Source organism: Manis pentadactyla, chromosome 12 (genome assembly GCF_030020395.1).
Source record: "Manis pentadactyla isolate mManPen7 chromosome 12, mManPen7.hap1, whole genome shotgun sequence".
Classification (NCBI taxonomy): domain Eukaryota; kingdom Metazoa; phylum Chordata; class Mammalia; order Pholidota; family Manidae; genus Manis; species Manis pentadactyla.
The window spans coordinates 60701991-60719558 of record NC_080030.1 but is presented as its reverse complement, the minus strand read 5'-3'; the positions used below and the strand labels follow the sequence as shown (position 1 = coordinate 60719558).

General features: G+C 37.6%; 1 protein-coding gene across 3 annotated transcripts in view; it reads left to right on the top strand.

Annotated features, from left to right (window-relative positions):
- LAMA2 (laminin subunit alpha 2) overlaps positions 1-17568 on the top strand; it is a 631935-nt gene that overhangs the window by 478199 nt on the left and 136168 nt on the right. For all 3 annotated transcript variants that reach the window (XM_057489270.1, XM_057489268.1, XM_057489269.1), the window contains 3 exons: positions 2267-2409; positions 6092-6190; positions 17387-17498. In XM_057489270.1, coding sequence (XP_057345253.1) covers positions 2267-2409; positions 6092-6190; positions 17387-17498 — 354 coding nt within the window. The remainder of the gene's footprint in view (positions 1-2266; positions 2410-6091; positions 6191-17386; positions 17499-17568) is intronic.

The following is a 17568-nucleotide window of genomic DNA, read 5'->3' as shown; positions in this document are numbered from 1 at the left end:
CTTGGGGGGGTCCCAGATGGCCTTATTCACGTGATGGGGCCTCAGCTGAAGTGGTCGGGCCTGCTTTTCTCTTGCTCACATTGCCTTTCTTCTTCAAGGAGGCTTATCTGGGATTTATTGTTTGTTTATATTTATTGATGTGAAAGACATTTTCCTATTCACTGTAATCAAAAGTGAGTAAGGTCTCTTTTCTGGTCAGAGAGAAACAAAAAACAAATAAATAGAAACAATATATAAATAGATTAATTAACATGCATAGGTCACATGGGACTCTTGCTAAAATGCAGAGTCTGTTTCACTAGATCTGGGGTTGGCAGCCCAAGATGATGCATTTTTAATAGGCTCCCAGGTGATGTAAATGCTGCTTATCTGGTTGCTACTCAGGGTGTGGTGTACAGGCCAGCAGTTCAGTATTCACCTGGGAGCTTGTTAGAAAAGCGTATTCTCAGGTAGAGAATCAGAAACCAGGTGATTTAATCACCTATTGAATCAGAAACACTGGCGACATGACCCAACCTTATTTAAGAGTCCTTTAGATGACTCCAAGACCCGCTGAAGTTTGAGAACCAGACTGCATTGTGGGTTTTCAGACATAGCCAATTTGGCACCTAATTGTGTTCCAGGTTGTGTTTCTGTAATTGTTTGTAGCAGGTCTGTTGAAGCTTCTCAAGCCCTTGCCACAAAGCTCTCTTCCTTTCACTCAGTTTCCATGCAGAGCCATTTCTCTTTCATTCTGGCTAGGATAAGAGGAAGAGATGCAGCTCTAATTTCAGACTGGAGCTCCTACCTCCAAAACCTCTTTGTTCACTCCACTTGGAAGGTGCTAGGAGCTTGCCAAGTCCTTGCAGGTGATGCTCTGCAGTGGCAGGTGACACCTGCACCAAGCTGATTTATTAAAAGTCCTACTGCGGCAATTTAATCCCTGTGAGGGGTTATTGTAACTTACCTTTACCTGCTGTCCTATCAAAAAATCACCCTCTGTACTACTTCTTTTTGTTTACAAGCTTCAGTTTATGGTATTCTCTCCATTAGGCAGCTCAGGGGAGTGCTGTTTAGAGAACTAATTGAATTCTTGCCAGTTTGGGTCATGATTCAAAGCTGCTCTAGATCTCGACATTTTCCGTGTTAATGTGTTTTCCTCTCTTCTAACATATGTAGAATTTGGATTCCTGTCTCTGCAGAATATAAGCTAGAACATAACTGTATACATAAATGCATATCAGAAATTTGGTAGTACATGCTCATTAGTGGGAAAGTGACACCTCATTACTCTGATGCAAAAAATAACAAAAATTTTGAACTAAAAAGTTTACTGAATATGTACATTTTTCAAAATCCTCTAAAAGAATCAGTACATTTTCATTGTGGAAATTATACTGTTGATGAGATTAATTTGGCGTGGAAGAAACAGTCTTTTTTCTCTCTACCAACTCTATCACCAGCCTACCCTCACCACCAGATCTGAATGGTCTATCTTTCCAATTATTGAAAAATGATTGAACATCAGCACTTTTGGCTACTTTCAGAATGAAATTCCCCTGGCCCTTAGCAATCATTTACCCAGACTAGATTAGGTTCATCATCAACATAGGACTTTGTGGGGCTGCATCTAAACACGGGTGATAATGTCCTGAAAGGCTCAAATGGAAGGGTTGGCAAATGAGTACATAAACAAGTATCATCATGAGAAAAAAATAACTATAAAAAGCTCTTTTAACTTTATTTAAAAGTTAATCTTCTCAATAAATGTCAAACTAAAGAGTTACAGTTTGGGGATATGTAATATGCATGATACATGAAGCAGGTGGAGCCTCAATTGCTATAGATACTTTTCGGAGCATTCTAATGCGACACTGTACATTCATGTCACAGCCTTCAGAGCATATTGTATTCCCTAGCTACAGATTTCCTCTAAATTGATCATGTGGGAATTTCTGGGGTATTTATAATGTCTTACCTCTCCTTTAAAACTTCTGCAGTACATTTATTTCCCTCAAAATCCATTTGCTGCTCCTGTTTGGTTCTTCAGTTCATATCATCCTCCCTGTGTCAGGTGCTGGGCAGCAGGCATATCTGTTCTTTTGCTGTTCTTTTCATCTTTTTTTCCAACTGTCATCCATTCCAAAGTGTTAATTATCTGAGATGAATAGCATCATCTTTCACAAAATTATACTTGGGCCATAAAGTATTTCATAGTTGAAATCTTTGAACATCTGCCTGGGATGTTTAGCAGAAGTAAATATTCTGTGTCGCTTCCCTTTCACAGTCTGTGGAGATGAATGCACCGGCCTTCTTCTTGGTGACTTGTCGCGCTTGGAGCAGATGGCCATGGGCATCAACCTCACTGGCCCGTTGCCTGCTCCATATAAAATGCTGTATGGTCTTGAAAATGTGACTCAGGAACTAAAGGTAGGTTGGAGCAGTAACAGCCAGAGCCAGGGAAAAGATGACAGAAGCTTCTCAAGGGGGCTGTGGCGTAACTGGTAAATGTACTTCCGTGGCACCAAATCAAGCCACGTAGCCATTAGGGAAATTCAGAGATTTTATAAACCACTGTTTTTAAAACTTGAGAACTATAATATACAGATTGCTATTAAGGAAAAGAGGATCACGTACTGCCAATGTTTGGCCTAAATCAATTTTATTATGTTACTTAAATATGTGCAAACATAAAATCAGGTATGAACTCTTTACACTTATAGCTCAATAAAATCAAAACACATTAATCCTTACAAAAGCTGAAAAACCAATAAAATTCAAATTAAAAACATTAATATAAAATAACAGATGATTTTTGCTAAAAGCAAATTGCTGCATCCAGTAAGAATATGATACTAACTCCACACAGCTTCTTTCATCAGTATGTTAAAAATGTGGTAACTCAGTTATCCTACAATTCCGCAATTTGAACTAGAGAGCCCCTTGCGAGGGGTCTTGGGATGACATTTGGCATCATTTGACAAGTTTGTGTGATTTATGTGCTCAATCTGTCATTTGATCAAATGTTTATATCAACTTTTAAGTTTCTTATCAAAAACACAAGATTAAAATTTTGTACCAGAGAACTAGTAGACCTTTGAAAAATGTGTCATCAAGAACTAATTTGAGAAACACTATCCTAAAACATTAAAATTTTCAGTGGTTAATAGAGTAGGAGGAAATGTTAAGGAAATCAGGTTTTCATCTGAAAAAGATGTAAGGTGACTATTTATACACTATCAGTCAATTATCAGGTATTTATTGAGAAATTCTGGAATGCCCCAGCGGTGCACTTGGTTCTCGGGGTTTTAATGACTCCTGTAATGCAGTCACTGCTATGAAGAAGCTTAGAGTTTTGTGTGGCTAAAAAAAGTGTTTTTTTAATCATAGTTAAAGAATTAGCAAAAATACATAATCACCACGTTTTATAAAAATTTGGCATGCACTGGAGTATAAAGACCAGAGAAATAGGTAAGATTCAGAGTAACCAGGGACTGCGTCACTATTGAGAGTGTAATTTGTGTTGGAACTTGAAGAATAGACACAATTTTAATAGAGAAATATATTGCTGAGCACTGGAGGATGAAATCTAAGGTTTATTCACTGGGCATCACACACTCTTCTAGGGAATGTATTTTTTAATGCAAACCAGGCCTTTAAGGTAAGTATCATTATCCCTATTTTCCATAAGAATAAACCAATTAAAATGATAGCAGGAGTAACTAGCACTTACTGTTGAGTAGCTCTATGCTAGGCAATTAACTGAAGTCTTGCATGGATTATCATACATAAATCTTACAGAACCTCCAAAAGTAGGAAAGAAGTACTGTATCATCCACATTTTTTTTCAGGTAGAGAAACTGAGGCACAGAAAAGTTATATGAGAGATACAAGGTCACATGGCTCCTGAGTGTAGAGCTGGGATTCAGAGAGAGACAGGACAATGCTGCCATCTGTGAGAATAAAGCCACCTTCGCAAAGCTCAGGGACAGAAAATAAATTGCCTAGGAAGACCCAGCCCATGAATGATGAGGTCTTCCTGACCCTCCACTCATACATCATCTTGCCACTTAGTCTGAGAGAGCCATGTAGGCAGAGGCAGGGGTGTGAATTAGCAAGACTGTTCTGCAGACATTGGAAGTCAGGCCTGCTCGTGGAAGAGAAAGCTGGAAACTTGAGTGGGGAGGGCAGGGTGACACAAAGGCCACCCTTAAACTCAGACAGAGGAATCGGAATTTGCCTTATAAGCTTAATATTCAGGAATGTGAAGAGTTTTAATAAAGAAGATTCTGACCCATTATTTTCCTGAGACAGTAGTCCCCCTTGCCTGCAATTTCCATTACCTTGCAGTCAACCACGGTCTGGAAGCAGATGATCTCTTCTTCTGACATACTGTCAGAAAGCCAGTAGTAAATCTAACTGTATCACAATACCTGTGTCACTCACCTCATTTCATCGCATCACGTAGGCACTTTGTCATCTCACATCATCACAAGAAGGCAGAGTACAGTACAGTATTTTGAGAGAATGACCACGTTCATGTAACTTTTACTATAGTATATTGTTATAATTCTATTTTATTAGTTATTGTTGTTACTCTCTTCATCTGCCTAAGTTATAAATTAAACTTTATCACAGGTATGTGTGTATGGAAAAAACAGTGTATATAGGGTTCAGCACTACCTGCAGCTTCAGGAATCCACTGGGAGTCTTGGGAAGTATCCCCCATGGATGAGGAGGGGTCACTCTATAGGGAGGAAATACAAAGAAAAGGAATTAAACTAGAAAAGCAAATACTTCAGTAGGACATAAACACTTTTTAAAATAATACTTAAACAGTGATGAAGTACTGAAAGGCCCTCTTAGAGATTCCAACCTATACACATCACCGAAGCTCAGTGGATACAGTCATCTGCCTCCTGAGGGCTGGCTGAGTATTGGTCAGAATGACCTTGATTTTCCTTAAATTCCAGTCCTTCTTGATTCTGTTCGTGTTCTTCTTCAAAAACTCAATTAGTGTCTGTATATCTGGGGTCCCACTTTGATATGTTAAAGCTTTAAGCAAGTTATTAACTTCTTTTTCCATTTCCTTTCACTGTGTCAGTGCCCCCTGGTTCCAGCCAGAGACCACCAAGAACAAAGTTGGATTTATTAACTCACTGCTACAAGGACACTGCACATCATGGGAAATTTGGGGGCATCTTGATAAGAGAGTGTTAGGAATAACTTACAGTGTTTGGGTTGTTCAGGGTGATTTGGGGCAGGTTCCTTGAAGAAGTGATTTGGGTTGGACTGGATGCTTTCAGGAAGTGAGATCAATCCTATAATTGATATAATTGAGTATTGTAATGAATCTTAATCTAGAAGGAGGGAAGGATAAAGGGGAGCTAAAGCTGTGACTAGTCAGGAGGCCAGTGAAAACTCAGACAGCAAATGGGCTTTTTGATACTTTCATGGTCTGCACAGAGACCATGGTTTTGTCTGTGCTTAGACAAGAGTATGGCGTCCTCTCATTTTTCTTGGTTTCATTCATCACTGTCAGAGTGACCCAGTCTAATGTTAGTGTTCTGTGAGGTTATGTTCAATAGGAGGAGAAAATAGCCTGGCTGTGAGTGCCAGGCCAGCTCCTACAACACTGAGGCCAGGCCAGTTAGTTAGTGCCTAGGCACATCCCTCTGTCAAGGGCTCCAGTCCTCTTTCGTACATGTAAACTGTATATCTGTTGATTGAAATGGAAGCTTTAAAGACTTAGAGCTCCTCTTGACTCTGCCCTTCTGGCCATATGTAAGTTTTTAACTGTTTTCAAGATAGTTTCCTCATATACAAATCAAATAACATTTACCTCATAGAACTGTTGTAAGAATTAAGTGAAAAAACAAAAACTCCTAGCACGTATTAATTTCTCAATAAGTTACTGCACTTTTATTGTATGCCATAATGTTCTGCACACCACTTTATGTATACATATTCAATTAAAATGGTTTCTTTGTCTTAGAAGCTAAATAGGCTAAGCCCTTTGTGTATAAAAGAAAAGTGTGTCTGTTAAATGTCCAATGCCATGATCACTGCAAGATCATTTACTAAAATGTACATGGGATGAAATATTTTTCAGCACCTGCTCTCACCTCAGCGGGCCCCAGAGAGGCTCATGCAGTTGGCAGAGGGCAATCTGAACATGCTCGTGACGGAAATGAATGAGCTTTTGGTCAGGGTAAGTTGTCAAAATTGTGAAACATGTTTACTAGGAAAAATTACTTTACATTTCTGAAATACAAATCTTGTTCTTCCTAATTCCCAATTTGGATGTATTTTGACTTGCTACTTCTGCCTCAGATAAAATCTTAGAACACAGCAGCACCAAAAAAGATTTGGGAGAAACTTGGGACATGTCAAGGACAATGGCTAAAAATACCAGAATGACAGTATATTTCGAAAACTCTTGCCACCATAGTAAAGTTTTTATACATTCTGAATTAGAAGATCACTGTCTTTGACTATGCAAAAAAAAAAAAAAAACAGAAGAACAAATGAAAATACTTGTAGTCTCTTTGAGCTCATCATGAGATTTTTGCATTTTTATAGAATTAAGGTCTAAATCAGTATTTAGACTGATTTAGAAGAGGAAATCTTTTTAGAAGAGGAAATCTGTATTGTGAAAATTCAAAGCATTTAAGGCAGTTTTTAAAGTCAGATTGTATAAAGTCTGTGTTGCATTTACCAGACTTTTTAATGAATTGGGAGTTTTAAACTTACCAACTGGTTCTTTTTGCTGCTAGAGAATGAAGAAAACAGCATAAAGTCTGCCATCTTGTGGCCAGAAACAGGCATGAGCAGGAAAACTGCCCTGTAATTTAGGAATCCAGTTTGATTATCTAAGGGTTTTAAATGACAAAGAATATTGGCGCTTGACGATTCTTACAGATTATGTAGTTCTTTTTTTTTTTTGAAGAAGACACCTCAGGTCATGACAGTGAAATGAATTATCAGTGGCCATACAGTTCACTAACCTTAGGGACCTATGTAGGACCTCATGTCCAGATTCCCACTGGCTGAGTACTATTTCCATTTCACTTGCTGCTGGTTTAAGAAAATTTCCACAGGGAAATCAAATGGGCTTTTGAGTATATAATGACAAACAATGGTCCTGATAATACAAATAGCATACTAAACACTTTTTCAGAATCTCATACCAGCAGTATAGAATGTATAGACACAGAACAGAATTTCTTGCCAAATACAATTAGACCTGTTAGAGTAACTCATATTAACTTAATAGTTAATTATTTTGTATTTGTTACATGAATACAACTAAATAAGATATTTTAAATAGATCATAACAGAGTAATCTCAGTGTTTAACAAGCATATATGAATGTTTACCACATATACAACCCAAGCTACATGTTTGCAGATAAAAGATATAAATGAGGCCTACTCTTTGTCTTTAGGAAGATTGCAATCTAGTGTGTGTGTGTGTGTGTGTGTGTGTGTGTGTAGGAAGCATTTAATTGTGTGAAGGGGAATTTGGGATAACTACATGCAAATATGTAATATAACATGAAATGAAATAAAGTACAAGAAATGTACCTGAGGAATACATACAAATGAAATAATTTAATCTGCTTTAAGTAATAAGGGAAAATTCCATGGAACAGGTAACATTTCATCCATTCACTCATTTAATTAATGTTTATTGGGGGTCTAGCATGTTCTGGGCACATGACAGAATAACAGACACTAGGGATAGAGGTATAAGCAAAACAGACATAGTCACTGTCCTCCTTGAGTTGTTCAACAGCTTAATGATCTGAGCCAGGAGACACAAGAAATAATTTCATTAGGAAAGTCTATCTTTATAACATCTTAGCTTATATCCTTTAATTTTTCCAGCAGATTCTCTTATATTAATGATTATTTAAATAGAATTTATATTTTATAAAAGTTAAGGTTCAAAGAAAATTGATTGGAAAAATACAGAGTTGCCATATAGCCCTCTGATCCTGTATATGCATAGCCTCCCCCATTAGCATCACCTCCCCACCAGAGTGGTACATTTGTTAGAACAGGTGAATCTGTAGGGATACTTCCTTATTACTCAAAACCCATAGCTTACTTTAGGGTTCACTTTTGGGGGTGTGCATTCTATGGGTTTTGACAAATGTTTAATGACATCTCTCCAACGTTAGAGTATCATACAAACTTGTTTCATTGTCCTGAAAATCCCATGTTCCACCTATTCATCCCTCTTGCCCCCCAAACCCCTGACAACCACTGATCTGTTTACTTTCTCTATAGTTTTTGCCTTTACCAAAGCATCATATCATTGGAATCATACAGTATGTAACCATTCCAGATTGGCTTCTTTCACTTAATAATATACATTCAAGTTTCTTCCATATCTTTATGTGGCTTCAAGGGTCATTTCTTTTTAGCACAGAATAATATTTTCTATTGCCTGAATGTACCAGTTTGTTTATCTATTCACTTACTGAATTTCAATGCACTGGTATAAATACCAAGGGGTGTAACTGCTGGATCATCTCATGAGAGTATCTTTAGTTTTGTAAGAAATCACTAAACTGTCTTCCAAAGTGGTTGTACCATTCTGCCTTCCCACCAGCAATAAATAAGAGTTCCTACTGCTCTGTTTCCCTCTTTTCACATTCCAATACCACTTTTATTTGCCCATTCTTCAGATTTTATAACACAAAAAAAGCTAGAAGACTACTGAAAGCAAAGATCTCCCTGACGAAGTGAGGATGGGGGAGAAATGGAAATCCTCACATTACTTAACCTTGCCCCTACCACATTTCTAGTTAGAAAAAGTTGTCATGGAGAACTTAAATACTCTAGTCAACATGATCGGCTCTTCCTTTCCCTCTGCACGATAATCCAATGGTGAATCGATTTACCTGGAATCATAATCAGAGGGTTAGGTGACTTAAAAATCCAATATCAGGCTAAGACCCCAAGGACCTTTATCTCACAGCTGTGAATGATCCTGCAGCCAGGATGAGAGTATAAGGGCAGTGGCCATGACCTCCTGCACAGCTGATGTGGGAGCTACCCTCTCTTCTTCAAGTGCTTATATATTTTGTGCTCATTTTTTCATGGAGCAATCTAACAGCTCTTGGCAAAGAGAATAATATTCCTCTCCAAAACTAACATTTAGCATGTAGGTTTATACAATCATATAATTTAGTTATTGTGAAAATATTACATAGTCATATATCTCTTTCAATGTATTTTGATTTATTGCCATTCTGTTTCTCCCTTGGAAAAGAAGTTCTTTGAACATAAGAATCTTATTTGGCATATTCAAACCATCCTACAATATTTGTGAAATATTAAGATGTGTTTTAATGACAACTCCATGTAGTTCTATAGCTACTGTCCTTAGCTCACTTTTTTGTTTGGCAGCCAAACTTTTTGAAAGATCTGCATTCACTTCTCACTCCACTGCAATCTAGATTTCCACTCCCAGCCTGATAATAAAACTATTCCTACATGATAATCAATGACAGGTTGGTCATTAAGTCCAATGAGAATTTTCTTTTACTTGAACTCCCTGTGGTAATTGCCATTTTGACCCTTCTTTCCTTCTTGGCATACTCTCTTCTCTCTGTTTTTTCATGATGTTCTGACCTTTCATTCTCAGGTCCTTCCTCTGTCCATCCCTTAAAACTTGGTTTTCTTCAAATCCTACTATTGCAACAACATAGATGGAGCCAGAGGGTATTATGCTCAGTGAAATAAGCCAGGCAGAGAAAGACAAGAACCAGATGATTTCCCTCTTTGTGGAGTATAACAACGAAGCAAAACTAAGGAACAAAACAGCAGCAGACTCACAGACTCCAAGAAGGGACTAGCAGTTACCAAAGGGGAGGGGTTGGGGAGGGTATAGGGGAGGGGAGGGAGGGAGAAGAGGATTAAGGTGTACTATAATCAGCAATCACAATATAGGTAGGTCATGGGGAGGGCAGTACAGCCTGGAGAAGACAAGTAATACTCTATAGCATCTTACTACACTGATAGTGATTGCAGTGGCGGTGGGAGGCGGGGAGGACTTGATAATATGAGTGAATGTTGAAACCACAATGTTGCTCATATGAAACCTTGATAAGATTGATATCAATGATACCTTAATTTTTAAAAAAAGTTTCTTTTCTTGGGGTCCAGTCCTCTGGCCACTTCCCCTCTCATGCTGTAAACTCTTTCTTTGGGCTTCAATTGCCATATATATGCAGATGATTCAAAAATCTGTACTTTGAAGACATATTTCATTCTCCTGCTTTGCTCCTATGTACCTATCTAACTACTGGACATCTCAAATTAAATTTACCATCTTCCTCTTAAAACCCTTACTTTCTCCTATTTAGAGTACTTCAGTGATTTTTCCTCCAATATTTATCCTAAAATAGAAATGAATGGGTTGCCCCTCACTCTTCCCTCTTTTTCATCCCAACCCAATTCACCTCCCTTCTATGACCTCTTTTTCTAAGCCTTATTCATCTCCAACCATTTATTGTTCCTATGGAGAGTGAACTTTCTAAATCACAGCTCTGGTCATGTCACTCTCCTCCTTCAAGTTCTGCAGCAGCTCCCCGTTTTGTTCAGTATGGCATGCGATGCTCTCCCATTGTGACCTGACTCTTGCTTAACTTCCCAGTCACATCTCTTCCCACTCATGGCCTGGTTACTGGACCCCTTGTACGTTGGAAATGTAAGCCAGAAACCTAGAAATGCTACTTACTGCTTTTTTCTTCCTCATCTTCCTCCCACTTATCCATGCTATTACCAAATTCAGTGGATTCTACCTCTGCATATAAACCTCATCTCTACTACTCTACTTTCCTCTAGTCACCATGATCCTTAATTTGGGATTATCACATTAGCTTTTAATCTAGTACCTCTGCTTTACTCTTTTTTTTATTATTATTAGTTTTTATTAAGGTATCATTGATATACACTTTTATGAAGGTTTCACAAGAAAAACCATGTGGTTACTACATTTACCCTTATTATTGAGTTCTCCTCCATACCCCAATGCAGTCACTGTCCATCAGTGTAGTAAGATGCCACAGAGTCCCTACTTGTCTTCCCTGTGCTACACTGTTTTCTCTGTGACCCCACACACACCATGTGCACTAATCATGATACCCCACAATCCCCTTCTCCCTCCCTCCCCACTTGCCCTCCCTCACCCCTCCCCTTTGGTAACTGCTAGTCCCTTCTTGGAGTCTGTGAGTCTGCTGCTGTTTTGTTCCTTTAGTTTCCTTCGTTGTTATACTCTACAAATGAGGGAAATCATTTGGTATTTGTCTTTCTCTGCCTGACATATTTCACTGAGCACAATACCCTCTAGCTCCATCCATGTTGTTGCTAATGGTAGGATTTGTTTCTTTCTTATGGCTGAATAGTATTCCATTGTGTATATGTACCACCTCTTCTTTATCCATTCATCTACTGATGGACACTTAAGTTGCTTCCATTTCTTGGCTATTGTAAATAGTGCTGCAATAAACATAGGGGTGTATATGTCTCTTTGAATCTGAAAAGTTGTTTTCTTTGGGTAAATTCCTAGGAATGGAGTTCCTGGGTTGAATGACATTTCTATTTTTAGTTTTTTGAGGGACCTCCATATTGCTTTCCACAATGGTTGAACTAGTTTACATTCCCACCAGCAGTGTAGAAGGGTTCCCCTTTCTCCACATCCTCACCAACATTTGTTGTTCGTAGTCTTTTATATGATGCCCATCCTAACTGGTGTGAAGTGATATCTCATTGTGGTTTCAATTTGCATTTCCCTGATAATTAGCGATGTGGAGCATCTTTCATGTGCCTGTTGGCCATCTGAATTTCTTCTTTGGAGAAGTGTCTGTTCATATACTCTGCCATTTTTTAATAGGGTTATTTGTTTTTTGGGTGTTGAGGCATGTTGCTTTACTCTTGTTTTCCTCCCAATCTGTTTTCTAGAGTGTGGTCAAAATGCACTTTTGGTTTTTCATTTGAATGTCATCCCAGTACTTAAACTCTTCTCCCTGACCTCTGATTGCTCTCAAGATGAAGGCCAAAATCCTCTCCTTGACCATATCTCCCACCACTTGTGCCCCAGCCATATCATCCTTCACTTTGTCCCACACAGAAACTTTCCATACGTTTTCTTTATCCTTGAAGTTTAAATCACCTCCTCCTCTACCGTGTTTACTTTTGTTAATTCCAATTCACCTTACAAACCTCAGCTAGTAGAAGCTTGCCTTATGAGTGTATCTGCAAAATTCTAGGTATGAGATTCCTCCTATAATTGTCTTATGCTTATTTATAATTATGTTTATTTTTATGATCATTTGACAAATACCTCTCCATCCCACTAGACTGTAAGTTCCAAAAGGACAGAAAGCATGTCTTGTCTTTTTTCTCACCATTTTCAGGAGGTTCATAGTGGGTTTTCAGTCAATATTTGCTTAATTAATTGACTAATTGTGAATAAACAATAGGATTTGAACAGATGAAAAAGAAACCCAAAATAAATATTGATTTCAAATTTCTCTAAAATGCACTAAAATCAAACATGTAATTATACTGAGTTGGATATTTTACTGTCTTTAATAAGCATCTCTTAAATGTCCTATACGGGGAGAATGCTAGACTGAGCTATATAAAATATCAAAATTTATCTTTATATACATTATCTTTTACTGCCTATTGAAAATCAAATTTAAATGAAGATTAAGTTATTTCCAAAATGATGAAACCAGCTTTTAAACTTTTTCCTGACAACAATATTAGGTTTACAATGCCTTCTTTATAGTTTAAAAGACTTAAGTTGCCAACAATGCTTTTATTTCTGATATCATGTTTTAAAAGAGAAGGAGAGAAAATGTATAACAAATCATACTTGTTTGGTTTGGAACTTTCAAAACTGACACCTGGAATATTCAGGGAGAAACTGTACATCAAATTGATTTATTATCATTCCACAGGGTCAGTTGGCAGCCCTCGGTCTCTTTCCTTGTATGTTGTCTGTTCTAATAGCTTGCCTGAGGAGTACTTCACTGAGACTTAGATATATACAGAGCTGTTAGTATTTGAAGATGGCCCTTGAGAATATCACAGACATGATTAGATCTGGAATTTAATTTTACCAAGAAACCATTTAAGTCTGCAAATACACAAGTGGATGGCATCTAAGCAGTGTTGTCTATTCACTAGTTAGATTTGCTCCATTAGATTCTAGTTTTAATGTAAAGAAGGCAGAAAATGAAAGACACTAGTAATATCCAACCAAGAAAATTATGTGCAGATTTTAAGAGGCACAGTGAGAACTGCTTGAGGTAGAGCAAGAAAGCAACAGCTACATTGTTCAGGAGCAAATTAATGTGCGCCTAATGGTAATGCATGCTGCCTAGGTAGAAATACTCTTTATAAAAAAAGACAAAACAAAGAGGAGAAAAATACAAGGAAAAAAATACCTTGCTGAGTGAATTTGAACGTAAAAAAAAGTAATCAAAGGTAGGAGTTACATACAAGGTACTGTGTAAGGCATCACAAAGAAACACTGGGAAGATCAGAGAACAGAGGCAAGGAAAATAAGAAAATCAAAGATAGAGATGGACAGGGAGACTGTATAACATATTAGGATAAATGAGAACATTTTTTCAAATACTCAAAGGGCAAGATAACAGTGAATACAAGGGACGATGACTAAGGGATGTGGATGGTAATTTAATAAAATGCAAAAAGAAACAAATTGAATCTGACAGATAGCTCCTATCATGGGGTATTTAGCATTCATCTGTGACATTATCAATAGCCTGTCCTGGGTGACACTGATTTTTGTAAATTTTGCTTTTACAGTGATACGGCCATCATCACCACTCTCCATAGGTGATAGTGCATTTGTCATAGACTTCCTATATGGAGTCTCTCAGGGGTGGCTTTGACAAGGGTGACTCTTTACCTTAATTACTGTGTAATGAGACATGATTTTTAAAAAAATATATGATGCTCTGATATAGATATTTTAATATGTCAATTTACCCAGACCTAAAAAATCATGCACTTACAGTACTAAATAAACTGGAGCACTGTCCCTCTTCCCACCCAAAATGCTCAACTTTTTCATATATTTTCTTACTCTTCCTGGATGTCAGCCAAACATCAGTTAGTGTTTGATACAGACAATATAAAGCTATGAGGCAGAAACTATGTGTTTTGTTCCCAATTCTCTTTATGTGTGAGTTCAGAAAAGCCACTTAACCTCTTCACACCTTCATTTTCACCAGTGTAAAACTAGACATCATGCCCTTTATGTATCTCTAAAGGTGAGAAGAGTAAATGAGACATAAGAGAGCACTGTCAGCCCTTCTGAACACACATATGAACCCCAGGCGCGCTACGCCTGACTGTGTAACCCATCTTTCAGAGTGCTAATGCCGTAAGTCAACACCTTTCGGTGCCAGGAACTTCATATTCCCTCTCTCCCGGAGTGCAGCCCAGAGAGGCAGCTCTTTGTGTCTGTGCAGAGGGAAGGCCATCTTCTTCCTCCATAAGCACTGTGCCAGCCTTAAAGAGTTCTTCCCACCCCCAGCTACCACCCCCACTGGCACCAGCGTGGTACTTAGTGTATGATCACAGGCTAGTTTTGAATACCATGAAACCAGTTACTAGAGTGCAGAGTGGTTGAGACTGGAGGCTCTCAGGCCTGGCTCCCCTCCTCAGTACTCAGCTGCAGCCCTTGAGCAGCAGCTTCCTATGAAGCTCTGAAAAACGCCCAGAAAACTGCCCAGCCATCCACATTCACTGGCAAGCATAGCATCTGGCATATGGCCAGTCTGAGTGGTTTTGGAGAGGCATATGGAAAGAGGTTTTTTTTTTTTCCAACAGGCTTAAAAAATTCAAAGCGATATATAGTTAGTTTATCATTATATCAGCCAATCACTCAACATCGTTGACCCCCTACAATTTGCCAGGTACTACGCCTGGTACTCTGAGGAATAAAAAGAGAGAAGACATAGCCCCAGACCCCAAGGATGGAGATTAGATACATATGGTAAAACACCTAACAATATAATTACTCAAAATAGTCATGAATGGTGATTAGAGTTGTTTTTGAAAATCTAAGCAAAGAAAGCTTGTGCCAAAATAGTTAGAGATGACTGCACAGAAAATGAAGTTAAAATGGACTCTCCAAGACACGATTTATTTTGGGTAATCAGAGAAGAGTTAAGGGGCAGTAGTACAAAAAAAAGCTTTTTCTATGAATGTTCATGGAAAGGTAGTCAAACAGTAGATAATAACAATGGTAATAAGGTTGGTAAGATTAGTTAGGAAATTGTTGTTTAGTCTTATGTTTAACATTCATTTGAAATTTGCTGTAACTCAAGCATCATACTAGGAGCTGGATATAAAGTGATGAGGAAAACAGACCAAGAGCCTCCCCTCTCAGAACTTAATTTTTAGTCAAGGAAATAGCCATTAAATAAGTGAGTCAACAAACAAGGGACAACGTATCAATATACATTTGTTTTTAAAAAATTAGGTGCCTTGAACTATTAACAAGAATAAGTTTGGTGATGTGGATATTTATGGAAATAATGATCTTTTGGTAATGAAAGATACTGATAAGACAAAAACTTAATTTTAACTTCAAATTGTAATGGACTTCTTCTGTGTGGTGAGATTTACTAGTGCTGATGATACATTAATTCTTCCGCTAAGACACTGACAGATGGCCATGGTGTAGCCCAGGTCCCTTGTTAGTGTTCTGTGGTATGGGAACACAGGAGTGATGTCATAGAGCACAGTTTGGACCACATAAGTGTCTAAAGCAATTTAGACAGCTAACATCTTAAGCAGATGACTTCACTAATTCAAAAATAGCATTCAAAGTAACTTCTGTGTGTATGTGTGGTGTGTGTACATAAAAAGTTATCTGATCCATTTGAGCCGCCAGTCTGAAAGTGAAAATAATTCCATTATTAATGTTTTAGAAGAGTTAATTCAGAGCATTCTAATATCCTCCAAATCACTGTGTATGTATGCTATAAGCTGTAAAGAGGAATTTTAAAACTTCAAAAGGATTCTTATCCTTTCATCTTTTTATCTATGATTGTAGGTTGTAGGAAGGTTGAATAATTAGATGTAGATTGAGAAATTAGATGATAATAGTTGGACTTGATAATCCAGTTTTTCTGTAAAACCTTGAGAATGTTTATGAATTACCCTCTTCTGCTCCTTGGGAAATCATAAAATGCACTATAATTCCTATAGCATCTCTTAACCATGTTCTGCTTTGGTGAGACATTTAGTTAAATTTTAAGTTCTATTTAAAATCCACTTATGTATAAAAAAATTTAGGTTGTCTGGGCATGTTTGAATGCAAGCACTCTGGTACAAGATAGTAGAGTATTAATACTCTGCCAACTTGAACCTTATTCAAATTATTTCAAGACAGATTGGGATTCTTTGGTTTGTTCTGTAGTTTGATTATCTCCATCTTTTTAGTAGAGAAAGTCATATTCATTAGCATTGATAGACACATGAAAAAAATGAAATGTAAACCTATTTTCACAGTCCTCTAAACCCTGGAGTATTTTAAAAAAAATTTTTTTTACACATGCCATTTTTATTTGACTTAATATGGTATATCTTAACTATGAACACATTAAAAGGATTCCATTGTGTCAAGTGGTATCTTCAATGTGAATAAAGGTGAGAATAAGGATACTCTTTGGGAGGTGAGGCTGTTTTGGCATTCTGTTTTATTTTGTTGACATGATGAATGAATGGTTCTGCAATGAATGGCCATCTTTTCTGGTGATGATATATGGGAAAAGTTAGCACTTGCTCTTCATTAATGTTTTACTGGCATATTTAGAGTGTTACAAAACAAGCATTTACTACTGAGTAGCTAAGCATTTCCCCTTCTGTGTTTCTTTAATTAATGTATCGATCAAAACTGAATCTATAGGATCAAGCTTATTGAGACAGACTGCCTGTGCCTCCTTCGAGGGATCATCGCTACACTCCACACTTTTTTTCAGTACATAAAATATGGACAAAACTGCAACATGTGGAAGCTGAAGAATCCATTAAAGATTTTGGCAGCAGTACCTTAAAGATATTTCAAAGCTAATTGTGCTTTATCGCTTCTTCTATGCCATTGCATCTAACGAGGGTTTTAAAAAGACCAATACAGCTCTCTGATTTCCATTTAATGGAAGAAGTAGTAAAGTTTAATTGTATACTTGAGCACAGGGCATCATTTCCAGTACATCTGATCAATAATTCATCGATTGCCTTTGGCTCAAAGTAATATTTGAAAGAAAATGTAGCCGGTGGGAGCTTATCTGGCTGTAGCTTCATCATCTCTATTAATTACGCTTTTCCCGAATTTGGATCATTAGGCTACCAAAGTGACAGCAGATGGCGAGCAAACTGGACAGGATGCTGAGAGGACCAACAGGAGAGCAAACTCCTTAGGAGAATTCATTAAGGAGCTTGCCCGGGATGCAGAAGGTATTAGAATCATTTAATTTAATCATTCTCTCTCCCAATAGAAACATAAAAGGGAGTACACAGAACTGGA